Source organism: Eubalaena glacialis, chromosome 8, assembly GCF_028564815.1.
Source record: "Eubalaena glacialis isolate mEubGla1 chromosome 8, mEubGla1.1.hap2.+ XY, whole genome shotgun sequence".
Taxonomy (NCBI): Eukaryota; Metazoa; Chordata; class Mammalia; order Artiodactyla; family Balaenidae; genus Eubalaena; species Eubalaena glacialis.
Window position 1 is genome coordinate 122,271,481 of NC_083723.1, and position 27,392 is coordinate 122,298,872.

Consider the following 27,392-nt stretch of genomic DNA (forward strand, 5'->3'; position numbering starts at 1 on the left):
ATCCTTTAGTCCAATACCCTGTCCTGAGCAGAAGCTATCTAATTCCTAGGTGAGGAGATGAGAAGCAGCCCATTCCCACCTGAGAGACTGAGGGCCCAGCCCCGGGTCCTTCCCCTACAAGAAATGTTTATTAACAATGATACTTGACATCTATAATCCACTTCATCCAGTCGCTCATTCCGCTCCTCAGAAAGTTAGATAACTGCCTCATAGTTACTCAGTGACTCACAGAAACAAGTCTGAGGACTGGACACCTCTCCCAGTGAGGGTCTCTCCCACCCTCGCATCTCTCAGCCCCATCAGCCCGTTGGTCACTGGAGTCCATGGTCCATGGACAGCAGCCCCCTCCTCGTGCCCTTCTTGTTTTCCTTCTGGGAAGTGTCCCTCAATCCCCCCATTCACCACGCATCTGCTGTATCCACTACTGGTTTTTGTGACCTGTGGTTGCTAGGGTTGGCAGTTATAAGATAATGCTAGTACCACGAAGCCTGTGCATTTAAATTCTGTTTGAGTTGAGTAGCTTTGCTCATATCTCATGACAGTGAACTGAACTCTGGCTGCCAGGGGTGAAAGTACGATGGCTCTGTGTGTGCGAAATTCACCCTCTGTGAAGGAGAAACGTAAAGTGGATATACTATGTGGTATCTTATTGTGTAAAAAGAGAAGTAGTTATAAGTAGTTTAATGCTTAGGAAGGGAAGTAATTTTAACTACTTTATATTGAAAAGATAGCTTAAACCCTTGGGACTAACCTAGCTTCTCTTCCACCTCTAGGAACGAGGGAAGATGTTGATGATGTATAGGTCAGAATGTGTGCTCTGAAATGTGTCTCACTGGTGGAAATGAGTTTACTTGGAGCTTTTCAGACTCTACTTGCCAGTTTCCTCTAATAATAGTGACATGATATTTACAATCAGGGGGCAGCCTATGGCCAGGGAACAGAGGGAAGAAAATCACTGACTGCTGGGAACATAACCTTTGCTAACCTGTAAGCTCCTTGAGAATAGTATTAAGTCTGTGAGATACTCATTCTTTATCCTGGAAGTATGCGTAGCACAGAAAGTACTTGATAACTGTCCTTCTGAGTACGGTGCTCTAAGCACATGTCTCGCTTGGACCAATAATGCCCTTTCATATACTAAATGCAGTGGAACAAAAGAGTACTAGTCTGGGGTGGCTCTCTGGAAGGTCTGCCTCTACACAGGGTGATAATCAGCCTTGGAGATCTCTGTCTTAACAAGATAGGGACTAGTCATTTAGGAAGACAGAGTAGACACTATTTTGAGGATAATTACAAGGACTAACCTTTTGGAGGTAATTACCTTTGTTGAGTGCCTATAAGCACTGTTCTCATTTGATTTATAACTGTGGAATAGACATTATTTTCTTCATTTATATATGAAGAGACCAAGTGAAGCTCAGAGAAGTGAAATTGCTCACAGTTACAGCTAATGAGCAGTGATTTTGGAATTTAAACTCAGGTATATCAAACTGCAAAGCCCACCCGCTGCCCAAGCAGCACCTAGCACATAGTAGGTGCTCAGTAAATATTTGTGGAATGAGTGAATGAGTTTTCCCCTTCCCATTTCTTCTCCATCAGCCTATCTTGTCCTCTCCCCCGCTCCTCCTCTGACTTGGCCTGACGTTTCAAAGTGACGTTGACTTACATTTAAAGGTTCTGGAAGAGGCTGCTGTTAAAATGCAGTGAGCGCACCTTACCTGGGAGGAAGAGTTTGGCCCTCTTCTGACACAGCCCAGGTCACTTCTCTGTCATCCAGGCCAATGCAAAGGCCTGGAGTTGATCCAGGTAAATTTGGATTGAGAAGAGGGAGAGTGGGGAGGTGAAGGCTGCAAAGGAGTGAGGCAAGAGGAGAGGCCGGAACAAAGAGTCTGGAGACAATTGCCAATTTTTCAAAAGGGTCAGGTCCTTTGGGATGGGATGCCCAATAAATATTAGCCGAATTAACAGAAGTCCAGCCCCAGGGCTCCCCTGCCTTGTTGGGGACTCTAGGGCAGGCCATCCCACACTGAGAGGCATACCCGCGCAGGGCCACTTTGGGGGCGGCAGTGGCCCCCTGGCCTCGGAGCGGCCCCGTTGGTCCCCGCAGGCGGGCAGGAGCTCGGAGGCCATTGGCTGGCGCGCGGGCGGCGGAGGGGCGGGGAGCGCCGCCGAAGGGGACTGTTTGCTCCTACGGGCTGTAGATGGAGCTGTCCGGCCCCGGCGAGGGGGAAGGCGCTTGGAAAACGTTCTTCTTCTCCCTGGCCGGCCCGAGCGGGGAACAGCGCTCCCAGGATGCAGTTTGTGTCAACACGGCCGCAGCCTCAGCAGCTGGGCATCCAGGGCCTGGGGCTGGACAGCGGGAGCTGGAGCTGGGCGCAGGCTCTGCCCCCGGAGGAGGTCTGCCACCAGGAGCCGGCGCTGCGCGGGGAAATGGCCGAGGGAATGCCGCCCATGCAGGTGGGTGCACCCCCGCCGGCGCCATGGCCGCCCGCCTGCCGTGGGGGCGGGGCGGGGCGCCGGGCAGTGGGCGCCGGGCGGCTGGGGGCCCGGGCCGTGCGGGGCGGGGACGGAGGCCGGGTGGGCCGGGGCGCCGGGGGCTCGCGCGGCAGGCCCGACCCGGCGCCCTCGCAGGCCCCGCCCGCGCCCCGGAGCGGAGGGCGCCCGAGGCCGCGTGCCGGCAGGGCCCAGAGCCGGCGCCCGGGGAGGCCCCGCGGGGCGGGGGGCCCGGAACGCGCGGTCCCCGGGCCCTGGCGGGGCCGTGACCGCGTCACCCACCCCGGCCCGGCTCGCCGAGGGGCTTGCCGGCCGCACTCGCGCCGGGCCGGCGACGTGGGCGCGCAGGGTACCTCGTCAGGTCACACTGCGGCCACTCTGACGAAAAGATGTTTTAAGCGTTGTATGGCCATCTTTCACCGAGCATAACGAGCGAGTCACCTTTCCCCGGCACCGGCTGGGACAGAGGGAAGGGGCCGCTGAGAGGTGATTCTGCCCTCCTTCCAGCGGTGGGCAAACTTGGTTGCACATTAGAAGCACCTGAGCAGCTTAAGACTGCTGACGCCCAAGCCTCGTCCAGACCGGTTAAATCAGCGCCTCTGGGGTTGAGAATAGGCACCAGTCATTTCGTAAAGGTCCATAAGGATCTCAGTTCCGGAGTCAGAGCTCCAGAGCGGTGTGTAAAACACGAGGACCTGATGCTGAGAGAGGCCTGGATAGCTTTGCCGGGAGGAGAGTGTGGGAGCTGACCCTGGGCTGGACCCCGCGGAGCCTCCTCTGTCCCTGGCCTGGTTCTCAGCCAGCCGGCTTCTGACAAGTCGGCCAGGAGTTGCTGTGTCCTGTTTAATCATTTTTCAGCTTTAGGTCTCCAAACCTGTGTAGGGGAGCAGAATTTGCCGCCCCAAAATATGCCTCTTTGGCATAAGGATTATTTTAAGATGGTTATTTTAGAGAAGCTCTGAAAACCAAGTAGGAGTTCCCTCTGTAAAAGAGAAATCTCCATCGCTCTACCAGGAAGAGGAGCATGACTTAATGTCTCTAAGAACTCTTACCAATGGAGAAGGCAGGGACTTATACCTGCATAAACCCGTACGCCCTTGTGTCCTGTTCTTCTCCTGGTCACCTCCTGTGACTGACTCCTCCACCCCCCAACATCATCTTCTGTCTTTAGCTGAAGATGGTATGTAAGGTAGTGGCCTGGGCCATTCTGGCGAGTAACTCAGTTTTCTGGGTCTCTCCCAGGTATACAGGAGGTATACGTGTTTTTGTTTGTTTGTTTGTTTTTTATTTATTTATTTTGGCTGCGTTGGGTCTTCGTTGCTGCACGCGGGCTTTCTCTAGTTGTGGCGAGCGGGGGCTACTCTTCGTTGAGGTGTGCAGGCTTCTCATTGCGGTGGCTTCTCTTGTTGCGGAGCACGGGCTCTAGGCACGCGGGCTTCAGTAGTTGTGGCTTGCGGGCTCTAGAGCGCAGGCTCAGTAGTTGTGGCACACGGACTCAGTAGTTGTGGCTCGCAGGCTCTAGAGCGCAGGCTCAGTAGTTGTGGCACACGGGCTTAGTTGCTCCGCAGCATGTGGGATCTTCCCAGACCAGGGCTCGAACCCATTTCCCCTGCTTTGGCAGGCAGATTCTTATCCACTGCGCCACCGGGGAAGCCCCAGTATACATGTTTTTAAACTTCGTCTTTCTCATGTTAGTCTATCTTATGTCAATTCGCCTATTAGACCAGCCGAAGAACCTAGAAGGGTAGAAGGAAAAATTTTTCTTCCCCAACACCTGCAAAAAGTAAACTGGGCCCGGTGACTCTCTGAACTCCCACCATCAGCCCTTGCGCCCTTCTGTAGGCCAGGCTGAAATGATGCCTGAATGAGCCCCAGTACACGGCTTTGCTAGAAATATTACTGCCTCTTATGGAGCAGGGTCTGGGGCCCAGGCCCTGCTGCCCTTTCTCCCGTGTCAGGAGTGATTCCCTGGAAGCTGGGTGATGCTCCTCCGTGGCTGTCACAGCTGCTCTGAGTTAGAGAGGGCAGTGAACGTGCCTGTCCCTACCTGCCCAGCTCACCTCTAAGTAACAGGTCTCCACTTCGCCCAGCCTGAGGGCCTCTTCAGCAGCATCAGAGAGAACAGAAAATGACACCTCCTCCTGTCCCATGTGGCAAGGAGAGGCCATTTCAGCCCTGCTGTCCAGTAAGCCCTGGGTGCTGGTATGGTATGGGGCCAGTTCCCAGGTCACCAGTGCACAGTGACCACCCCACTCTTGGTCATAGGGCTCAGCTCCTAACTTGCACCCAGGGGACCTCGCCCTCCAGGGTAAGGACCCAGAGCTGGGGGAGTACCAGAGGGCCGAGACCATCAGGTACCCCTCCCCCCTGGGAAGCAGAGGGGGCTGGGAGGTCTTCTCTTCCTCTTAGAGATGTCCCCTCCTCCTCTCCTCAGTGAATGACATTTTTTGGCAAACCCACTTTTATTTTGGAAAATATGAATACGTACTTACGTAAGGAGACAGAGCTGCTCATTTGCTCTCTTGCTCGGGCTCCCGGTGTCTCCCTTGGCCGCAGCCCTGCTGGGAAGGGTAGCAGCCCAGTTACCTGAACTGTGTTTTTTGTCACCTGCAGCGCCTAGAACTACTCCAGTTGACAGTGCAGCGAGGTGCTGTGGAATGACCGGCCACTTCTCTGTGGCTCTATTTCATCATCTTTAAAGCAGAGATAGATAATCATTCTTGCCCTAACCTGCTTAGAGATCGCTGGGAAGATTAGGGGCAGATGACTGACATGAAAATTTTTACTTTGAAACAGCAAACACTGGGCAGCTCTAGAGTTTATCATTAAGTCTAGCCCATGAAGAAAACAGATGGGCTCGCCAAGGAAAGTGTTTCGTGACATTTTAGGCTGGGGTCCACAGCCTTGACCTGTCAGGGGTCAAGGTGGGGTGGTAAACTAGTGGCCAGCTTGACTCCTGCAGGTGGGAAGTGGGAAGATTGGGTGGGTGGCTGTCCGAGCTCTTGCTGGCATGTTAAGGAACACCATAGCCTGAGAGGCAGGGGCTTGGCAGGAGAGCGAGACTCTGCGGCATTTGATGAGTTGTCCCCTGCTCTCAGGCCACCCTGCCTCCTCACACAGGGTCTCATCCCCGCTGTCACTTTCTCCCTCCTCGCACAGGCTCAGGAATGGGACATGGACGCCCGGCGACCAATGCCTTTTCAGTTCCCACCCTTCCCAGATAGGGCACCCGTCTTCCCCGACCGCATGATGAGAGAGCCCCAACTGCCCACGGCAGAGATCTCTCTCTGGACCGTGGTGGCCGCCATCCAGGCCGTGGAGAGGAAGGTGGATGCCCAGGCCAGCCAGCTGCTAAACCTGGAGGGCCGGACGGGGACGGCCGAGAAGAAGCTGGCCGACTGCGAGAAGACGGCCGTGGAGTTCGGGAACCACATGGAGGGCAAGTGGGCGGTGCTGGGGACCCTGCTGCAGGAGTACGGGCTGCTGCAGAGGCGGCTGGAGAACATGGAGAACCTTCTGAGGAACAGGAACTTCTGGGTCCTGCGGCTGCCCCCGGGCAGCAAGGGCGAGGTCCCCAAGGTAAGTGGCGGTCCCCAGGGGCAGGGATGGCGGAGAGGACCAGCCCACGTGGACAATGCTCTTTTTGTCAGGCCTTCTCACAAGCGTCTCTGGCTCCCTGTTGCCTGACTTCAGTGTCTTCTTCCCAAAGCCTGCCTCCACTCTAACCACTTCGTCTGGAATGTTCCACCACAGCGAGGCTGGCCTCCAGCCGTTCCCCACGGAGCCCGCAGGTCCTGCCTGTGAGCCTTTGCCCTCACTGTTCCCAGTCCCTCCCCAGGTGTCTGGGCGTCCGCAGATTCCGACAGCGCCTCATGCTTGGGTTTTCCCCTTGGCGCCTGCAAATGACCCTTTGTCATTGGTTATCTTTGTGTCTGCTCCTCTGAATGGTTGGGGACTGACCCAAACCACGCCAACCAGAGTCACTTGAGTCATGACCACCGCCCTCCGGCGGGCCCTCCTCACAGCTCAGAATTCACGCTCCATTTCCTGTTCCGTTTTCTCTCCTGCTGTCCCCGGCTCATCAACCCTGCGGGCTCAGTCAGCACGCCCCTGAGAAGATGGGGTCACCCTCCGGAGACTCCACGTGCAGCTGCGTGTACTCTGCCTTCCTGTTACTGTGGGCTCGCCACCCCACCCCTTCACTTGCTCCGGGAAGTCACGCAGCATCTCCCCTTTGTCCGCTGCGTCATCACCGCCTCCCTCTCCACTAGCTCATCCCCACCAGCACGTAGACATTCTGCAGCGTCGCCCGTCTCTGTAATAAAGAAACCTCCCTCCAGTCGTGCCTCATTTCTCTGCTCCTCTTCAGAGCGGTCTTTCCTTGCTGTCTCTGATTCCTTCTTCATTTTCTCTCTCTCCCTTTTTTAACCTTTTTATTATAGAAAATTCAAACCTAGACAAAAGTAGATCGAATTGTGTGATGAACACTCATGAATCCATCGTCCAGCTTCTGCAGTTATCAGCTCTTGGACAATCTTGTTTCATCTGACTCCCTACCCACATCCCCCTCCCATTTTATTTTGAAGCACATCTCAGACAGCAGTCGTTTTAATTGTAAATATTTCCGTAGGTAGCTCTAAAAGATAAGGACTCTTTTTTTAAAGTAATAATCTCAAGATTATTACTACCATAACAAAGATCTCAACCTACTCAAATATCCAGTGTTCAGATTTTCAGTTCTTCCAAAAATATTATATATTTTTTCTGTTAGTTTGCCTGAATCAGAACTTAAATAAGCCCACACACTGTGATTCCTGTGTCTCTTAAGTCTTTTCAATCTGTAAGTTCCTCCTTCATCTCTCTCATTTTTCCTTGTAGTTTATCTGTGGAAAAAACTAGGCCATCTGTCCTGTGGAATTTCTCACTCTCTGGATTCTGCTGTTGCATCCTCTGCGGTCTCGTGTAACATGTTCCTCTATTCTCAGTATTCCAGTAAATTGGTGACTGGATTATTCTCCCTGGAACCCACATGGTTGAGGCTTTTGCTGCCACTTCTCCATCCTAGTGGTCTTGCCAAGGCTCTAATGACATCCATGGTATTAAAGCCAAGGGTTGTTAAAGCCATGGTATTAAAGCCTCAGTCTTCATCTCCCTGCCCTGTCAGCAGCATTTCATGCAGGAGACCCCTCCCTCCTTGAAACACCTGTTCGCGTGCCTTCCAGGATCCCCGCACCCCCTTGGTTCTTTTCCTGCATCACTACCTGCTCCTTCTCAGTCTTCTTCGCTGCTTTCCCCTCCTTTTCCTGACTTCTAGTGTTTGGAGTGGTCCAGGGCTCCGTCCTGACCTTCTGCTCACTCACTTCACTCCCTCCCTCATGATTTCATCCAGGCTCAGCGTTTTAGATGCTGTCAACTCTCAAAGTCAGTCTTTCCCTCTCGCTCTGTCTCTGTATCCTGCCCAGACTTCCTCCTTGAATGCAGAGTCATGTTCCTACCTGTTAATTCAGCATCTCCATCAGGATGTCAGTAAATATCTTAGATTTAACTCGACCAAACTGAACCCCCAATTTCTGCCTGAACCCTGTTCTACTCAAAGTCGCCCTCCTCTCCGTCGGAGACAAGAGCATCCTTCCAGCTGCTCAAGCCACAAGCCTTAGGCTCATCCTTCTCTCCTTTCTCACACCCAACTTCCGCCATATTAGTAAATACCATCTGATTTTTCTTCAAAACGTATGCACAGCCCGGCCACTCCTCCCCACCTCCACGGCTCCCGCCTTCGTCTGTTGAAGCCGTCATCGCCTCCCGTCTGATTATTGCCATGGCCTCCTCCCTGGTCCTCTTGTCTCCATCCTGGGCCCCCCCCCCCCCCCCGCCAATACAGTCTATTCTCAGCAGAGCAGCCAGAGTGATCCTTTAAAAATATCAATCAGTCATGACTTCCCTGGCAGTCCAGTCCAGTGGTTAAGACTCCGCACTTCCACTTCAGGGGCCATGGGTTTAATCCCTGGCCGGGGAACTAAAATCCCGCATGCTGCACGGCGAGGCTAAAAAATAAATATTCATAGCTTTCTTCCCTGCCCCCGTACCCCCAATAAGGAGGAAGAAAAAATACAAATCAGTCATATTACACCTCTGCTTAAAACCCCCCAGATGGCTCCCCATCTGATTCAGCATAAAAGCCCCCATTTCGTCAATGGCCCCCTCCCTCTGGCCCACCCATCCGACCTCATTTCCCCCTCACCCACTCTTGCCCACTGCTTGTTCCCCACGGTCCCATGGCAAGGACTTGCGCTCCCATCAGGGGTTCTGCTCAGCTGTCACTGGATCGCTGTCCCTTCCTGGCCACCCAATCCCAGCACACTCTTTCCTCGGTCCCTGCTCTCATTTCCTCCAAAGCACTTATGACATCAGGCATCTTAAATACTTTTTTTTTTGTCTCTTGGTTGGTTTTCCTCTGCTTGGTTCACTGCAGTGTCTCCGTGCCTACAACAGTACCTGGCTTATAGCAAAAAATGTTTGCCGAATGACTCTCCAGCTGGAGGGCTCACGCTTCCACATAAGGGACTGGGTGTTCTTAGTCTGTATCTGGTAGCCGACCCAGTGGCTTTGCCGGAGGAGGTGCTGGACAGGGATCCATTGAGGCCACGCAGAGCCGAGTTCTCACAGTGGCTTTGGTTCCTCCCTAAGGCACCCCCACCACTGCAGGCCCCAGGGGCTCGTTTTTGTAGAGTTTGGCTTATATAACATATTGCTGTGCGGCATAGGTGGCATCTCCTCCCACGCTGCCCTTTGCCCTTGTCTGCGCTTTGCATTTTAACTCGGTGCTGCGTCCCGGCCCTGCTGTGCATCCTGTGTGTTGGGCCAGGCGTTGGGGGTCTTGAGTTGACACGTGCCCTCATGGAACAATGGAATGGTTGTGGGGTCCAGAATTAGAAGGCTTGGGTTTGAATCTTGGCTTTGCCACGTGCCGGTTTTCCTACCGCAGGTCAGCCATGTTTTGTGTTGTCTCTGAGCCTCCTCAATTCCTCTTTGGAAAGAAGTGAAGTATAAATAAGTAATTTAGTAAGTAAATTCCCAGGTGGTCTCTCTGAGCTTCAGTGTTCTCATCTGTAACATGAAGATGATAATATGCCTACTTCGGGGAGTTGTGAGGATTAACTGATTTCGTTGATGGGACAGCACTATGTACCTCATTGTAGTAATCTATTGCCATGTAACAAATTACCCCAACCCTTAGCCGCCTAAAAAAATTATTATTTATCATTTTACAGTTTTCGTGGGTTAAGAATTCAGGAGCCGCTTAGCTGAGTGGTTCTGGCTCAGAGTCTCATGAAGTTATAGTCAAGCTGATGACTGGGGCTACAGTCATCTGAAGGCTTGACTGAGGCTGGAGGATTGGCTTCCAGTATGCTCACTCGCCTGTGTTGGCAGGAAGCCTTAGCTAGTTCCTCACCGCTTGGACCTGCCCCACAAGGCTGCTTGAGCATTCTCACAATATGGCAGCTGGCTTCCCCTAGAGTGAGTGATCCAGAAAGAGAGACCAGGATGGAAGCTGCAATGTCTTTTATGACCCAGTCTTAGAAATTGTACACCGTCACTTCTTTATTTATTTGTTAGGAGCAAGTCACTCAATCCTGCACTCAAGAGGAGGAAAATTAGGCTTTATTTTTTGAAGGGATTGTCAGAATTTGCAGACATACTTTAAAACCTCCATAACCATAAAGCACCATGAGAATGTTAATTAATGTTGCTGGCAATAGTTTTAATTCATTGTAGACTCTTGGCCTTGCTAGATGCATTCTCTTTGTCAGATTCAAATTTAAGGCTGCTGTCTCTCAGCTTCTCTGTGCCTCGTGGGTTCTATTAACTGGTGAATTGTTCATGGATAATTCATGGATATTCTGTCCTGTCTGGCTAGGCTGTAGGTTCCCTGCAATCTTGGCCCGTGTCTCAGAGTTCTGCTGCATCCTAGCACAGTGAGGTTTTTGCAGAGTGATGTCTGTTTCCAGTTGTGGGACTGTGATTGTGGAGTTTTGACTGGTGAAGCGGGGGCAGAGGAGTTGGTGTGTTGGAAAAGATAACAAACTTGGTTTTGGATACATTTAGTTTGAGGTACTTAAAAGATGAATAGGGACTTCCCTGGCGGTCCAGTGGTTAAGACTTCGCCTTCCAATGCAGGGGGTGCGATCCCTGGTCAAGGAGCTAAGATCCCACATGCATTGCGGCCAAGAAAACAAAACATAAAACAGAAGCAATATTGTAACAAATTTAATAAAGACTTAAAAAAAATGGTCCATATCAAAAAAAAAATCTTAAAAAGAGAAAAAAGATGAATAAATGAAGCCACTCAGAAGGCTATTGAAATGTGAACTTTGAAGAGAGGAAGGAAAGCTTAAGAGTGTCATCTGCAAAGAGGTAACCACTGAACCTGTGAAAAGAATGAAACGGCCAAGGGGAAAGTGAGGAAACAGGGCAGGGTGAGGGCAGAACCACGGTCCCGGGGGGAGGAAGAGGGAGCAGTACAGAAGACATGAACCAGGTGGGCAGAAGGCAGCGTGGTCGTGGAAACGAAGCAGGAGGAAATTCTAGGAAGGTGGTCTGACCTTTCAGAGAGGTCTGAAGGGGTGAAACCTAACAGCAGGAGCCTGATGACCTCCCAGGATGTGGTTTCAGAGAGTGGGGGATGCTCAGAGAGAGATTTCGGGGGTTAAGGATGCCTGGATTGGGAAGAAAGCACAGAACGTGTGTCTCGGGATGTGTCAAGTGAAGGGGAAGAGTAGACTCATTTGTGGTGGCAGAGTTGAGTGGGGCTCCTCTCGGGTTGGGGGTCCTGAAGGGGGAACCGGGGGAGACGGAGAGACGGAAAATGCCAAAGGGAAAAGGTGGTTTGGGTTGAGTTTCACAGGCAGGAGGAGGAGAAATGAAGGGCACATGCGGGGGTGGGGGGGGGCTGGCTAGGCAAGAAGAAGGGCAGAGATGGGAGTTTGCCAACAGCCACCTGCCATCAAGGGGAGACCAGAGGAGATGGCGGAAGGCCCGGGGAGCATTGGGGAGAGGGAAGAGTGTGAAAGAGGCCTCCCGGGGAACACAGGGAGATGTCAGCAAGATCACCAAGAGGCTTCCGAAGCAGCCTGGAACCAAGAGGCCTGAGTGTGTGGCGGTTGTCACCTGCAGAATTTTGTGACTTTTATCTAGAGCAGAGAATTAAAATGAAGAAAATGGTCTGTATCTGTTTTCCCAGGTTGGGGATTTGCCGAAGTCTGGTGGAAGGTCCAGGGAATTAGGAGTTCTAGTTCCGTTTCTAAAGATGGGAGTGAGCTATCAGTCAGTGGGTGACATACAGGTATGCACATGGCACCTGCCCAGTCGCCCTTAGGGTGATGAGCACCTGATGCCAGGGCTGGCATTTATCATTTGTGTACGGGCAATGCCCACTTACCAAGCAGTGCACCAGCAGGCCTGACACCAAGAGTGCTGCTTTTTTTATTCACACAAAGGTGCCATGTGTCAGGTACAAAGACCGATGGACTAGGGTTAGGGCCTTGGGGAGAACTGAGGGCTTGGATTTCAGAGTGAGAGGGAAAGGCTGGTCCAGCACGGATGGGAGTGGTAGGAGGTAAGGCTATGTGGTCAGAGAAGTGAAGCTCAGATATTGAAGTCTTGGAAGTGAAACCATCTTGAACAATTCTGTCCGAGATGAGGCCATGATGGTGAGTGACTGAAATGAGTACAGACAAGAATCCTTGTCGAACTGAAATAACAGCTTTATGGAGCAGATTAGATGACCTTGAACACCACGTGACTGACATTGGATGCTGGATGACTCAGGCCACAGTGGGACCTTCCTAGTGTTGGCAACAGCTATTCAACACATTCAACAAATATTTATTGACTCCAAACTACATGCTTCTAGATGCTTGGGATATAGCGGTGCACGAAACAGATCAAGATTCCGGAGCCTTAGCACGGGCAAGCTTTAGTGACAAAAACGCGACTGTGTACCCAGGGGTGACCTGACTGAAGTACAGGTTCTATAACAGGGTTTTATTGTACTTGGCTCGCTGATATGCACTCCAGGAACCTACTGCATCTCTGTCACCCTGAATGCCAAAAGCTTTACCTTCAGGTACCCAGTTTACCTAAAAGTGAAATTACAAAGGATGTGCTTAAATGCTTAATTTTTAAAAGGTAGTGGTGACCATCATTGTTACTGGAGGCACAGGAGGATCAGGAACGGAGTGGACTGACTCCGCTGAAACGGGCCGGGCAGGATGGGGAGGACGGGGGCCATGGATGGAGCGGGCCCGGTGCCCCTGATGAGGAGTTGGTGGGGGGGAGGAGCCAGCAGGAGGTTCCAGACTAAAACTCTTGTTGGCCCAGGTTCCGGTGACTTTTGTAGACATTGCCGTTTACTTCTCTGAGGACGAGTGGAAGAACCTGGACGAATGGCAGAAGGAGCTTTACAACAACCTGGTTAAGGAGAACTATAAGACCCTGATGTCCCTGGGTAAGGGCGCCTTCCCTCCCCTGTGGCAAGCACCTTGGGAGTGGGGAGTGAGATGCTTCTCGACCCACGGTGCACCACCCCCGGGCAAGGTGTTTCATGTTTATACCTCACAGAAACTCAAGAAACGATTTGCTTGCCTGCTAGGAAGTTAGAATGATTTATAACACAATGGAAAGTAAAAACAGGGCCTATCACTGCAGGATTGAACACTGTGCTGCTCCCATTTTGGAATTACAGCCAAATAGCATCACTACGCGCTACCTCCCAGCAGCCTTGGATAAGCCACAGTCGCTCGGCTGCTGGCTTTCAGAGACCAGCTGTTTCCACACCAGAAACTGGAGAATCTATTGACTTGTTTTCATAGTTCCTCGTGAGAGATTACCTGACATACTCACATAACGGCCACCACCTAGAGGACTGCTGGGGTGGGGTGGGGGAGGGGAGAGCTTCGCATCGCCCTTGATTGGGGCCCATTGATCAGCTTCACTCAGCCCTTCCTTCCCTTCCACCGCATTCCAGACTCGGAAGGTCCAGTGTCCAAGCCAGATGCTCCACCCCAGGCCGAGCCCCGGGAAGAGCCTTGCGTGTGGGAGCAGCGTGACCCAGAAGAGAGAGAGATCCTGATGGATCCAGACACAGGTGATGGCAGCCGAAGACAACCCTAGGTCCAGGGCAGGGTGGGAGAGAAGCACTGCCATCCCTGCATGAATTCCAGGCGGGCTTCTCCTGAGTTGTTCGCGGGGCCAGTTCTGCTGCCCTTGAAATTTGGCGGTCACCTACAGAAAGAGTTTCAGGGCCAGAAAGCGCACCACAGATGTTTGTCTTTTGGGTTAGAACCGTGTAGCTCGAGATGCCCAGGTAAGCTGGAGAGAAGAGGAAGTGGGGGGGGGGCCTTGCAGCCTCCCAGGCCTGATGGGGGCCCTAGACCTGAGTGCAGCTCCAGCCTAGGGAGGTGGGCAGAGGGGGCTCTGCGTGGCGCGTGGTACACGTGGGGTGCGTGGCCGACTGCTTCGGGCCTGGCTGTCTTCTTCAGTATCCTCGCCCCGTTCTCACAGGCGCCCCATCACAGGCAGACTCACCCTCCAAGGCTTTCTCCTCATTCAGGGGAGATCTTACGTTCTGAGGATCCAGTTCCCCGAGAACATCACACCTGGTGATGGGAGGTGCGAGGCTTCTCGGGACCTCAGCTCTCCTGAGCACCGTTGGGCCAGGTGAAATCTGGTCCTTGAACTGTATTCTCTGCCTTATCCCAGGAACCTTCACCCGTTGGGGCCCTCTGCCCTTCCTCCCTTTTCAGTGGAGGGTGTATTCACCGAAACTTCCCTAGAAGGTAGCTCAAAGGCAGCCCCCTCCCCCCATTCTGCTCTCTTTATTGAGATATAATACACGTGCTGTAAATGCACTTTTGAAGTGTATCATTCAGTTCACCAAGTTGTGCAGCCATCACCACTATCTAATTCCAGAACATTTTCATCATAGGGAACCCCACACCCATGAGCCGTCACTCCTGTTCTCTGTACCCCCCAGCCCCAGCTTGCTATGGATTTGCCTATTCCGGACATTTCGTCTAAATGGCTCCTTCGCTGTCTTAGGAACCACAAATGTTTGAGGTCAGCAGCTGTGGTAACCGTTCACAGTAGAGCAATGTAGCCTCAACCGTTTCACTGAGCCATCATCCATCCCTGTGCCAGACAGAACAGGGACCACTGGGGCCTTTTTCTGGATGGACCGAGCAGACTGAGAGCCAGCGAGGGCAAGTGACATCCTCTGGGCTGGGGGCAGAGGTGAAACCAGGATGCGTGTCTTCCACTTCCTCATGTAGTCTCTTTCCTGCTGTCTCCTGCTGGGGCTAGTGTTATACATCACACCATAGACCCTCATAAGAGGAACATGCCCCTGGGGTCACGTCATGGGGTCTGCATGGAAGATATGTTATTGTCTTTTATCCATCCAGGAATGGGGCTGGGTTGCTTCCCTTTGCCCAGTCTAACTTCGTGTGTGTGTGTGTGTGTGTGTGTGTGTGTGTGTGTGTGTGTGTCTCTGTCTGTCTGGCCCACTCTTCCTGACGGGGGTGCAGAACAAGGACGAATGTCTCCCACACGGAGGGAGACCTGTGGCCTGTCCTGATTAGCACCCACCCAGCGTGGGCTGTTTCTGGAACCCTCTCCCAGCCTTATCACACCTCATGTTGTGGCTTGGCCTACCCCCTTGTCCTGAATGCCGGTCGCCTCTCTGCTCCCAGGACCTTCTGCTCCTCGGGGTTCCCCGTAGTTGCCCATAGAAGCCCAAGACCCCTGTGCTCTTCCCTGGCCAGTGCTGTCAGCCGTGCTCCTGACCCCGAGAACGTCCAGCGGACGATCATTCACGAAAACGGCACCAAACGATGTGATTCTCTGTCCCCAGGAGCAGAGCCCCTGGTGCCTGCACAGGACGCGCCCTCTCAGGTGAAGCGGGAGGAGGCCCTGTGTGCCCGGGGTCAGCGGGGCCTGGAGGAAAGAGCCATCCCCACGGAGTCCATTACCGGTGAGTGAGCTGACTGGCCGCCCAAGCCGGGTGGCAGAGGAAAGGTCCAACGTGGTCTGCAGGCGCCCAGCGTTGTCTGACGTGTGTGCCAGGCCAGAGGCCTGAGCTGAAAACGGAAGACTGTGGGTCCAGGATGGATGGAGAGACAGGGTTTCCCACAAGGCACAGACCCGGCACACGACGTGGACGAGTTGCCAGCACGTCTGGGCTTAGCCGTTCTGTTTTCTCTTCTTTGTAATATCAGTTTTTAACTATTCCTTTCTTCCCTTGGAAAGCAGTATCTGCAGAAGTACTGAGTGTGAGGCATTTCACAGGTCCCGTGGGTGGGGGAATCTATGGGTCCGTAAGACCTGCTCCCGACTGGGAAGAGCTTTTGTTGTTTTAACCAAGCACTTACGGCTGCTGCCTCTGTGTCAGGCCCCGCACGGCCGCCGTCCTCTCAGGTGGTCTGGATAGCTCCTCTTCGATGGCATTCCGGCTGGACTTTGTACGTGAGATCTCTGTTAGAGAAGATATGTATTTATTAGTCAGAGTTCTCCAAACAGTCAACAGGGTGAGTGTGTGCGTGCGTGTGTGTGCGCATGTGTGTAGAGAGATATTGATTGAGTGATTGAATTTAAGGAGCTGGCTTCTGCCAACTGGAGCGCCGGGGCACTCTGCCGGCAGGATTCCCTTTTCCTCGGGATGTCAGTCTTTTTTCATTAAGGCCGTCAGGGGGTGCGACGGGGCCCACCCACATTATGGAAGGCAGTCCACCTTACTCAAAGTCTTGTTAAACTCCTCAAAACAAAAAAACAACACAGAAACATCGAGAATAATGTTTGGCCCGGTATCTGGGTACTGTAGTCTAGGCAAGTTGACACATAAAATTAACCGTCACAAGATATATTAACACACTGTAGCTCTTTACCTATCCACAAGTTAGAGCTCCACAAACCTCATCCCCCTTCGTCAAAGCCTCACACTCATAGGTGAGTGATAGCAGCCCCCAGGCAGAGGAAAGCCGCTTCCCGATTCATCCGGCCCGTTCCTCGAGAGCATCAGGGTGCTTCAAAGGGATCTTTAAGAGATAAGAAGGCAGTAAAGGGTAAATGAGGTTTAATAGACTCTGCAGAGGAAAGAACGTGTAGGATACATCTTAGAAAAATCCCGTTAAGATGGTTAAGATAAAAGGCTTCCTGGAAGGTGTCATTTTCCTGGACGGTCCCTGCAGGAGGAAGACCTCCTTCCACGGTGGTGCTGAGGCCTCAGGCATGAACCTCGGTTGAAGGAGTTAAGTTCCTGAAGGACAGGAGCGCTCTCTCGATGACATCACTGTTATGTCACCCCCCTGTAGTATCCACTTATTTGCGGCAAAAGCTCCAGCAACTGAGGCCAAGCTGACCTAAAGCTTTAATTAACTAGAATAATTACTGTTGATGTTTAGGGAAGAGAACTAATTGCATGACACGAGAGACTTAAAGCACCACCTTGCGGGCGTTCCCGTGTCCCCTGATACCTTTGCTGCTCTGTTCCCGCAAGCAGACTCACCAGCTTCTGCCCAAGACCTCCTGTCCCGGATCAAACAGGAAGACCCCCCGTGCGTGTGGGATCAGCACGAGTTGGCGGAGAGGGACATCCCAACGGACCCCAACTCAGGTGAGCGAGCCGTCGCAGCACGCGGGGGATGACTTTTGTCACTGCCAGAAAGTCAATCCGACTGAGTCACTTTGGTCAAAGGCCAGTGAAAGACTCAGGGAGTAAACTACAGTGTGTTCCTCAGGTGGCGACTTTTACACATTTTGGCATATAACTATTAGAAAAGTGGGGAGGATTTCTCTAAAGGAATCATCACACTGATAATTTGTACTGTCAGTGAACTGATAATAAAATGACTTCACTGACTTCTGAAATATAATTAAAAAGCCTTTTAAAAGTTGTATGTATTTCTGTGACAGAAAGAAAGAAAGTAATTTACATTTCCTGGAACTTTCCTTGAGTGAATAGTAGTTAGAGGTCTCCCAGGAAACTTCTGGGGAGAGTCCAGGCATAAAGGGAAGCATAAAAGAACACTAGGGAAGCTCTGCCCGCCCAGGCCCCACGTGCGTGTGCGCGCGGGCGTGTGCGTGCGGGCGTGCGTGTGCATTTGTGTGCGTGTGCGCTGTGTGTGCGCGTGTGCCTGTGTGTTCACATATGCTTGCAGAGCTGGAGGAAGCCAGTGTCATCTTGTTTGCTGGCTGTGACCCCGAAGTCTCATGCAACCCCGCACACCAGGAAAAGAAGCAGCTGTAAAATCTAGGGTTCCGCGTCATTTGTCAACTCTACAACTTCACAAGGGGGGAAGTTGAAGGGGTCCAGGGCGGAAGAGAAAGCAGCGCCCTCCCGACAGAGAGGCGGCAGTGTCCACTGCAGTTCCGATTAATGACCTTTGTCCACCGCTTCTGCCGTTGCCGATCTGGAAGGCCGGCCTCTCCTCCCTTGGTCCTGTGGGCCGTCAGAGGCCAGGCTCCCCTCCGGCCTGGCCCCGCAGATGGCCCTGGGGCTCCGAGGACAGAGCCAGAAGACCTGGGTTCCAATCCTGGCTCTGCCGCCACGCAGCCTCCTCCCTGGCAGCAGCACCAGTGAGGGCCCATTTGGGGAGGCTGTTGACGGGGGGACAGGGATACCCAAACTGCCACACGCCCTCTGAGCAGAGCAGCGGCCTCTGCACGTGGCGGTGTTCGAACTTTTGGTGGGATGCTCGGTGGAAGGGAACAGGCTCTAAGACTGCCTTCTTTCCCCAAACAGAGTCTCTGATCTCCGCACACGACATCTTGTCATGGATAAAGCAGGAGGAGCAGCCGTACCCTTGGGGCCCTCGCGACTCCATGGAAGGAGAGCTCGGATTAGATTCTGGCCCCGGTGAGTGGTGCACCCAGCGGGGCCCCTGGGTATTTTGTCCAGAGGGATGGTTGCTCACCCAGCCTAGCCCCTTACAGAGTGATGTTCTGTCATGGCAGCCTTTCGAAGGCCTGTATCAAAGCACTGTCCCCTTTCCTTCTGGAGGATGGCAGGTATGTTAGTTTCCTAGGGCTGTCTTAACAAAAATACCCAACTGGGTGGCTTAAAACAGCAGAAATTCATTCTCTCATAGTTCTGGAGGTCTGAAGTCTGAAATCAAAGGGTCGGCACGGCCATGCTCCCTCTGAAAGCTGTAGGGGAGCCCTGCCTTGCCTCTGCCTAGCTTCTGTGTTTGTTGGCGATCTTTGGTGTTCCTTGGTCTGTGGATGTGTCACCCCAATCTTCTATCTTCACACGGTCTGTGTCTTATAAGGTCAAGAGTCACATTGGATCAGGGGCCTGCCCTCCTCCAGTATGACCTCATCTTAACTACACCTGGAAAGATCCTACTTCCAAATAAGGTCACATTCTGAAGTACTTGGGGGGTCCAGATTTTGATGTATCTTTTGGGGGGCTACAATTCAAGCTGTAACAACAGGGAAAGGCGAGCAGGCTGGGAGTGAGCTGAGGCAGTGGTGTCTGAGCAGCGGGTGATGGCAGTAGGTGGCCCACACACTAGGAAACACTCACCAGAGCGCCCAAGGCAGCTGACATCCCAGAGTAACTGGGAAGATCCTGAAGCTCAAATAGGAAGAGGGGACTTTTTTCTGCCGACAAGTATGAGGCCAAATATCTCCCCTGACTTGGGTCTCTTGGGTCTTTTTGGAAGCTCCCCTACTGGCTGAGGACCTTTGGCATGTGTTGGTGGATTAGGTAACATGTAGCGTCAGGCTCACATTCCTTGCCAGGGCCAGTACCACTGAAACAGCTGGCTTAATGTCCTCTGGGTGACTGGGGTGGTAAAGGGACAGTTAATCATATGTTCCTTGCTCACATTCCTGACACCCTCTAAGAGCTCGAAATCCATGTCAGAGCTGAGGACATGGGTTATTTCTGAATCTGAAGGGACATTTAAAACCCAGGTGAGCAGATCTCACTCTCTGTGAGACAAACTTAGTTCAGTCTGGAAGAGCAGAGTGGGGCCAGAGGAATGGGCAGGGGATGGCAGAGGAACAGTGCACATCCTTGTCTAAAACAGAATTTCAGTTGTCCTCTTTCTAACCTGCTGGTGGGGTGGGATGTGACAGGGACATCCAGGGGACTGCCTGTGAGGGCAGGAAGAAGTGATAGCGGTTGATGCTACCCCATCCTCTGCAGCACTCAGGCCACCATTTCTGGCCCTGGCCCTGAAGGCAGGGGTACCAGATCATCAAACATTGTGCCAGGAAACTCTGCCCAAATCTTTGTCCCTCAGCGCTACCTTCCGATTTCTCCAACTTGGCTAAGAGCGTGTGGGCTTCAAGGAGCCTTTTCCTGGGACCTCTGTGGTTGTGAAAACAATGTGAGAAACTCGTGCAGAAATCGCCAGGCTTTGCAAATTACCAAAACGCTTTCCTTCTCCAGTTCGAATATGCCGAGCGACTCATAGAACAGTTCGCCTCATGTTGTTTTGTCTCTGGGAGGCCTTAGAAACTTTGCATTTGGGAAGAAATGCCCAGAATTGGGAGAGAGGGGTATCTGGAAATGCTTCTCCTGCCCGCCCAGTCACTAGAGCCTCTTATCAGAGCCTCTTGTCTTTCTCCCAAAATGAACCTGCCTTCCGCTCATTAATGTTGGAATGTGAAATTAGTATCTCACTGTGATTTCTCTGAGGTTTAAAACCCACCTAGTGCTCTGGTTGCCAAGGACAACCAGGTGGACTTTTGGTAAGACATGGCATCATGTGGCAGTCTTCTGGAGGGGGCTTGGAAGGGGAGAGGGGGCAGGGCTAGAGAGTAAAATGCAGAAATATATACATGTTCATGCCAACCCCCTTCCCTGGCCCTGCCATAAACAAGAGAGAAAGACCTGGTGTCCTGCTTAACTCAAAGTCAGACGTCAGCCTAACTGGACATTACATTTTAGTAAAAAGGATTCCTGGCTTTATATATTAATGAGTGGGTATTACTCTCTGCTCTCTGACAGTTAGTGTAAGACAGGAAAAAAGTCTGGTTCACTCAGAGGTAATGTGCATGGGGCTCCACTGAAGCAGGAAGTATGAATAGGAGTTTGGAGTTCAGCGGCTACTGGGTGCTTCTGGAGAGAGTGGGGAGCCTCAGGCCAGACCACCCTACCCAGACGCCAGCACTCAACACACACTCGCAAATCACAGGATACGATTTGAAAGCACCCTCCTGAAATTCCCACTTACTGCCTTGGGTTAAAACAGTGATTCCAGCCTTTTTTAGTCTCTGTTACTTAACAAATGTTTACCTCGTGCCTGCTCTATGCTATGCAGTACTACAGGCACTTGGAATAAGTGGTGAAGAAGGACCAGGGGCCTTTCCTTTTGTGGGACGGTGACGGGCAATAAGCAAGCAAACAAGATAAAGTCGGGGCGGTAAATGCTCTGAGGGTAACGACTCAGGGAAAACAGGAGGATGGGAGTCGGGGCAGGAAAGGAAGAAGCACTTGAGTGTGTCCAGATCATGAGAAGGAGCTAACCATGGGGCTGCTGGGGAAGGGAAGACCACAAGAAGGAAGGCCATAAGGAAGGCCATTTGGGGAATGAGGTTGGAGCAATAGACAAGGAGGAGTCTGACCACGTATGACCTATGGGCCAGGTTAGCGTCTGGATTTTATTCTAATATGAGAGGAAACTAACAGAGGGTTTTAAACACAGTGGTGACATGATCTGGTTTACATTTTTAAAACGTAAGTTTGGGAATTGACTGGAGTCAGGTGGGGAGAAAGAGCCAGAAGCAGGGAAACCATTTAGGAGCTAATGTAGTGGGTAGAGACCAGGTCAAGAGGTGATGGTTGGAAATATAACTGATGGATTGTCTGTGGCGGATGAGGAGACAAGAGTGACTCCTAGGTTTTGATCTGGAAACACTGGGCGAATGGTGGTGCTGTTTGCTGAAATGGTGAGTCCTGGAAAAGCAGCAGATTAGCTGTGTAAATTAGGTGTTCGCCTCTGGACCCGTTCAACTTGAGATGACATCCAGGTAGCAATGTCAAGTAGACAGATGAACATAGGACTCTGAAGTTGGAGAGCCTGGGGCTAGATTGATTGGGGAGTTACAGGTTGCAAGGACTTCTGACACCAACTACCTGGAATTAGGCCAGACTTCACAGGTGAAACACCTCGTTCTCCACATGACTGCTCTCACCTTACACAGCAGCTGCAAGTTCGAGGGTCCCTAGCCCACCCACACTTCTGACCAGCTGGCTGCAAATTCAGGGGTTTCCATTAACGCCTCAGGTGCAGTAATTCCCTAGAACAACTCACAGAACTCAGGAAAGTGCTATACTTACAATTAGTTTTATTAGAGCAAGAGGATTCAAATCAGAACCAGCTGAAAGGGGAGATCCACTGGACCAGGTCTGGGAGGGTCCTAAGCATGAAGCTTCTGTTGTCTACTCCCTGTGGAGTCGGGAGTGTCACGCTCCCCGCACAGTGATGAGTGACAATATTGCCTACCAGAGAACCGCACTGGAGCCTCTGTGTCCAGAGTTTTTACTGGGGTTTCTTTACATACGAACAATTGATTGAATATTCAAACTGCTTTAAAGAATAAAGACATTTATTCTCTTACGTAACTAAGAGGTAGTCCTGTTTTAGCCTTGGTTGGTTCAAGGATGCAGCTATATTATCAAGGACCCAGGTTCTTTCCAACTGCTTGTTTGGTCATCCTTGGTGTGGATGGAGCAAGCTGGCCACAGCTGTTCCAAGCGTCACCTCCAGACCCAGAGGGAAAGGAAAGGCCGTCTTTTTTCCTGCACTGTCTCCAAGGAGTGAGGACGCTTTCCTGGAAGCCTCCCAGCAAACACATCTCATCGGCCAGAGCAAGGTCCCGTGCTTGTATCTGAATCAATTACTGGCCAGTGAGTTCTGGAGTTAAAGTCCTCATGTTAGAGGCGGGAGGAGAAGGTGTGACGTAATCCCCATGGAGAGTGGAAAAGTGGGGCATGCTGAGTCATGGGGTAGGATGCCAGGGTTTGAGGTGTGTGATCTTCTCCAGCAGTCTTCAGCTACTTGAGTGCTGTCACTGCATTGGGGTCCCCCAGGCAAGCCCAACAGAGGAGAGAGGGGCAGAGGGACCACAGGAGCTAAGCTGGGTCAGGAAGGGAGAACAAAGGCGGGGGGCGGGGGGAGCAGGAAGGCAGTTGACAAAAGTGGTCTGGTGCTCACTCCGAGTTTGAAGAATGACCAGAGTAGGATTAGGATTGTTTGGGGTTGGGTTTCCTGGGAAACAGTCCCTGAGATGGAGGTTTACGTGCATGTGGTTTCCTTGGGGGTCCTCTTGGGAATCACACCCACGAAGGGGTGAGAGTAGCCAATCGGGTAGAGGGAGAAGCAAGGCCCACAGTGCAGCTGTGACAGAGGCCACAGCCAAACCTGCAGGATTGACGGCATGACATCCTGGATTGAGGCTAGGAGAGTTACGGTGGTCCCTGCCCCTGGCCAGTGTCCTGTGGAAATGGTTCTCTGCCTGCTCAGTGTTGGTTGGGATAGAGGGGGGCAGGCTGGGCCCAGTCTGTTTAGGAGCGTCACGTAAGGAACACGTGTCATGGGGAGGGGCCTCCTGCAGGAAGAAAGCACTGTGAACTGGGGATCGGGGAGGTGATGGAGGGTGAAGGAAAGAGAAGACTCCTAAATACAGTCAGCAAACCCGGTCGTGCCTTGGAAGTCGGAGTCCTGGGCGTAAGATCGCTGCTCTGATGCTCAGAGCCTGGGCTTTGTGCCCCACTGACCCCAAGGTAGTGCGGAACCATGAACCCTGGAGACTCAGGGATGCAGGAAAGGGCATCATCGCAGGAGCGAGACAGGCGCTTCCTGGGGAGGCTGGCTGGGCAGCCACTTCCACACGAGGATGTGGAGAGCACCAGTCACATGTGGTCCGCGGCCAGGTGGGGTCAGGCGCCAGGGTGGGACTCATATCAACCCAGCTGACCCGGCCGCTGTACAAGGCCGAAGGCTGCCTGCTTAGTGGAGACACAACTGCAAATCGCAGGGTGGTTATGCGCCCGGCTCCCTGCGTTCCCCTCCTGTAGGCCTTCAGACGGGCTTTTCACCTGGGATAGGTTCTGGCAAACTCTCTCCCTCCAGTCGAGAGATTCTCCGTAGGTAAATTAGCATTGAACATCAGAATACAATTAAGTCTTATTATTTCCAGGCGATTCCGCCTTCCAAGGGGACTTCCGCAGACCGCCGCTCCTCCGCCCACCAGCTCCCGGCATCTGGGGGTGTTTCCTATCCTAACTGCGTGCCACCTGCCTGACCCGCTTCAGGTGCTCTCCATCTGGTGGCTCTGTGCGGCTCCGAGGGTTGGGGAACCCTCGAGCACAGGGAACGTGATCATTTGCCTTGATCAATCCCCTCATCCTTTAGAGAAGCTGAGGCCCGGCCAGCCTGTGACTCGTAGGAAGCCGCAGAGGAAGTAGTTAAGGCCCGGGGCCCCCTTGCAGGGACGGCGTGAGTCCTGGACCAAGCAGTGTCAGCATGTCGCTTCTTCGTGTCTCCCCCCCACAGGTGACAGCCTGCTGATGGTGAAGAACCCGCCCCCGGCCCCGCCGCAGCCCCCGCCCGCCCCGCAGAGCCTGCCCCCGCTGCCGGCGCCCCCCGAGGACGCGGGCGGCCCCCCGAGCCGCGGCGGGGGCGCGCTGCTGGACGACGGCTTCCCCGCGCTGCCCGGGGAGCGGGGCGCGGGCGGGGCGCAGGCGGGCGGCCAGGCGGGCGGCGGCGGGGCCGCGGGGGGCGCGGGCGGGGGCCCGGGCGGGGGCGGCGGGGGCTGCGGCAGCTGCTGCGCGGGCGGCCTCCGCCGGAGCCTCCTCCTGCACGGCGCGCGCAGCAAGCCCTACTCGTGCCCGGAGTGCGGCAAGAGCTTCGGTGTGCGCAAGAGCCTCATCATCCACCACCGCAGCCACACCAAGGAGCGGCCGTACGAGTGCGCCGAGTGCGAGAAGAGCTTCAACTGCCACTCGGGCCTCATCCGCCACCAGATGACGCACCGCGGCGAGCGGCCCTACAAGTGCTCCGAGTGCGAGAAGACCTACAGCCGCAAGGAGCACCTGCAGAACCACCAGCGGCTGCACACGGGCGAGCGGCCCTTCCAGTGCGCGCTGTGCGGCAAGAGCTTCATCCGCAAGCAGAACCTGCTCAAGCACCAGCGCATCCACACCGGCGAGCGGCCCTACACGTGCGGCGAGTGCGGCAAGAGCTTCCGCTACAAGGAGTCGCTCAAGGACCACCTGCGCGTGCACAGCGGCGGCGGACCGGGCCTCGGCGCCCAGCGGCCCCTCCAGGCGCCGCCAGAGCGAGACTAGGGCTGGGCCGGGGGAGGGGAGGGCCCGGCGGCAGGAGCAGGGGGCGGGGGCGAGCCTGGGGGCGTCCTGAGGCCCCAAGACCCGATCCTGCCCTTGGTTCTCGGGGCGCCTTCCCTCCCTCTACCCGCCATCTGCTGGAAATCGGGAACAGGAATTGCACTCCAGACGGGGTCCCCTGAGTGTGGGGCAGGGGTCCCCTAGACCTGTCCGGCCTGAATGGACAGCCCAGCCCTTCTCATAGGGTGGACCAAGGGGGCCGGCGCAGGGAAGGTGCCGGAGGGACAGCGGGGAGGTCCCTCTTCCGGCACCCCCCCTCAGACACCTAGCGTGCCCATTGGGCCTCTGGGGTCACAGATTGTGATCAGGGGAAGCCACCAGGGAGTCTCGGAACCCTTCTGAGATAAAAAAATAGGTCCTAAAGTTAAGAGACCCTAAAAAAGGAAGCGAAGGTGTCCCAGTGAGAGGAGGGACGTGCTAAGGGATGGATCTCCGTGATGACAACACTGCCTCGCGTTTGAATAGCGCTTTATACTTTTTTAAACATGTTTTCTATCCGTTATCTATTTTCACCCTTAGCCTATCCCTCTGAGGTATGTGGGGTAGGATTTTCCTGACTCGATAGCTGAGGAAAGTGAGACACAGGTGAGATGGTTTGCCCGAGATCACACAGAAGAGAGTGGCAGGGCTGCGACCAGAGCCCTGCCCCCAGCGCAGTGTCCCCACCACACACACTGCCTACCTCTGGCATGTGAGAGACCTCCCTGGCCTGGTCTCTCTCCTCTCTCTTTCCCTTGACCCACCACAAATAATCAGAAGCAACAGGGGCCAACTCGTGGGGATACTGGGAATGGGGAATAGATTGACTAGAAAATGCCCGGGGTTGTGCTTCCAGAAGGTTCTTCCTGTGTGGGCACCGCTGGGCGGGAGGGAGGGCCCCCGGCCCCCAGCCTGTCCCTCCCACCTCCAATCCCTCTACCTGGTGCAGCAGCATCCTTCCACTGCACAGCAGTGACCTGGCCCTCCAGAGGCAGCTAGCACCCTGGCTCAGACCTCATCCTGATGATTTATTCGTTTCCCAGGGCACAGGGGTGAGGGAGAGGCTCTTGCTGCAAGAGCAGCCATCGAGGAAGTGAGTCTCTTCCCAGGAGGGCCGGGGCCAGTAGGTGCTAGCATCCGAGAGCCTCAGTCTCTCTCCTGCCCTGAGCCTCCCAACTGGTGCTGTCTGTTAGCCGACCATGCTCGTGGACATGGACACAGACCCTCCTCTGCTCCAGACCCTGCAGGCGCCTCGGGAGGCGCCCAGAGGACTCCCCGTGTCAGTACATCTGCTCTGTGGTCCTGATGGGCCACAGCCTCCATTTCTGCGTCTTGCATGGCCAGGCACTGGGGTGGGGTGGCACGCCCCAGGACCCTTGTTTGTGTCAAGAATGACTTCCGCTCCTGCCATCGATCCCACTTCTCTCCCAGCTGGGGAGCACATGTGTGAGCGCTCTGCTTCTGCCCTTCCCCTCATCTGTGCCGCTCTGCTTTCCTCAGACCCCTTTTTGCCGTGCAAAGGGAATTCTTGAAATTAAATAAAAGGTGTCCAGATTGCAGACTGCATGTTCACAAGGCCGGAGGGCTCTCCAGCGTGGCTTCGTACAGTAAACCCTCAATGAACTGGAATCCAGGTAACTGGGATTTTTTCTCCCCTTTATTCTGCTTTTTGAAGGAGGCAAATCTTAAGAAAATGAGAAGCTAAATATAGACAAGCTCAGTGGAGTTTTGTTGGAGCAGAAGGGGACCCTCTAGTCCATTGTACTGGTTGGGAGGCAGCAGTGTTCTGCTTTTCAAAAGCACATGGAGAAAATCAACACTTTCATCACCTAAATCATGGGAAGTAAGGCCAACAGGGTTTTTTGTTTGTTTGTTGCTTCTTTGGGCTGTTAAGAGTATGAAGGAGGGGGAGAAATCCCTACTGAGATATGGGTTTGAAATTTGAGCCCACAGCTCGAGTCTGTCCCTTTATTTTACCTTCGAGGAGCTGATTCCCAAAGAGGTTTAGTGACGGATGAGTGAGAGAGCCAAGGCCAAGTTTCTGGTTTCTTGCGTCCTAGTCCGGTGGACCGCACGCACCAAGTGCCCCTCGGTTATGCCACAAGTCAACCCAGCCTCCAGCACCAGCCCCTGGGGGAGTCCTAGAGTGAGCTCTGACGGCCCCCCCGAGCTGAGCAAAGGTGGTGACACTCAGTGTGGACCCTGCAGTCCACTTACCGAAGCAGGACGGCGGTCCTACTTTGGGGGTGGATTTTTATTTTCCTTCCGATAATGTGTTAATTAAAAGTATTTTAATTAAAAGATTAATGCATGCAGTAAAAATCGGTTTAAAAAAATAATGAAGAGTAAAACTCTTTCCTACCAGATTCCTGTTGAGAAGCATCCACTGCTAAGAGCTTCTATGTCCTTTAGACCTGGAGGAGTCGGGGCTTAAAGGATGCATTGAATGGAGCAGGGGAAGGAGGGAGAGGCAAAGTGGGATGAGGATGGAACATGTCGGGGAGGC

The 27,392-nt window shown here is 53.4% G+C and overlaps 1 protein-coding gene across 3 annotated transcripts; it reads left to right on the forward strand.

Moving 5' to 3' along the window:
- The first annotated feature begins 2,194 nt into the window (after positions 1-2,194).
- ZNF282 (zinc finger protein 282) lies at positions 2,195-27,188 on the forward strand. Of its 3 annotated transcripts, none has more exons than XR_009701909.1 (9): positions 2,195-2,457; positions 5,653-6,072; positions 12,874-13,000; positions 13,520-13,639; positions 15,404-15,523; positions 17,048-17,161; positions 18,290-18,403; positions 24,057-26,520; positions 26,871-27,186. XR_009701909.1 is itself a non-coding variant. In XM_061198863.1 (8 exons), the coding sequence occupies exons 1-8, from the start codon at positions 2,293-2,295 to the stop codon at positions 24,848-24,850; spliced, it is 1,974 nt and encodes a 657-aa protein (XP_061054846.1). In that variant the 5' UTR covers positions 2,195-2,292; the 3' UTR covers positions 24,851-27,188. The 3 variants fall into 3 exon arrangements, 1 of the variants encoding a protein (XP_061054846.1); XR_009701910.1 differs by having other exon boundaries at positions 26,947-27,186; XM_061198863.1 differs by having other exon boundaries at positions 24,057-27,188.
- Positions 27,189-27,392: the final 204 nt, after the last annotated feature.

Bases quoted from the DNA above. Each gene is read 5' to 3' on its own strand.
- ZNF282 (XM_061198863.1), top strand. From the start codon at position 2,293: ATGCAGTTTGTGTCAACACGGCCGCAGCCTCAGCAGCTGGGCATCCAG. The intron at 13,640-15,403 runs GTGATGGCAGCC...CTCTGTCCCCAG, and splicing joins CCTGATGGATCCAGACACAG to GAGCAGAGCCCCTGGTGCCT. The intron at 17,162-18,289 runs GTGAGCGAGCCG...TTCCCCAAACAG, and splicing joins CCCAACGGACCCCAACTCAG to AGTCTCTGATCTCCGCACAC.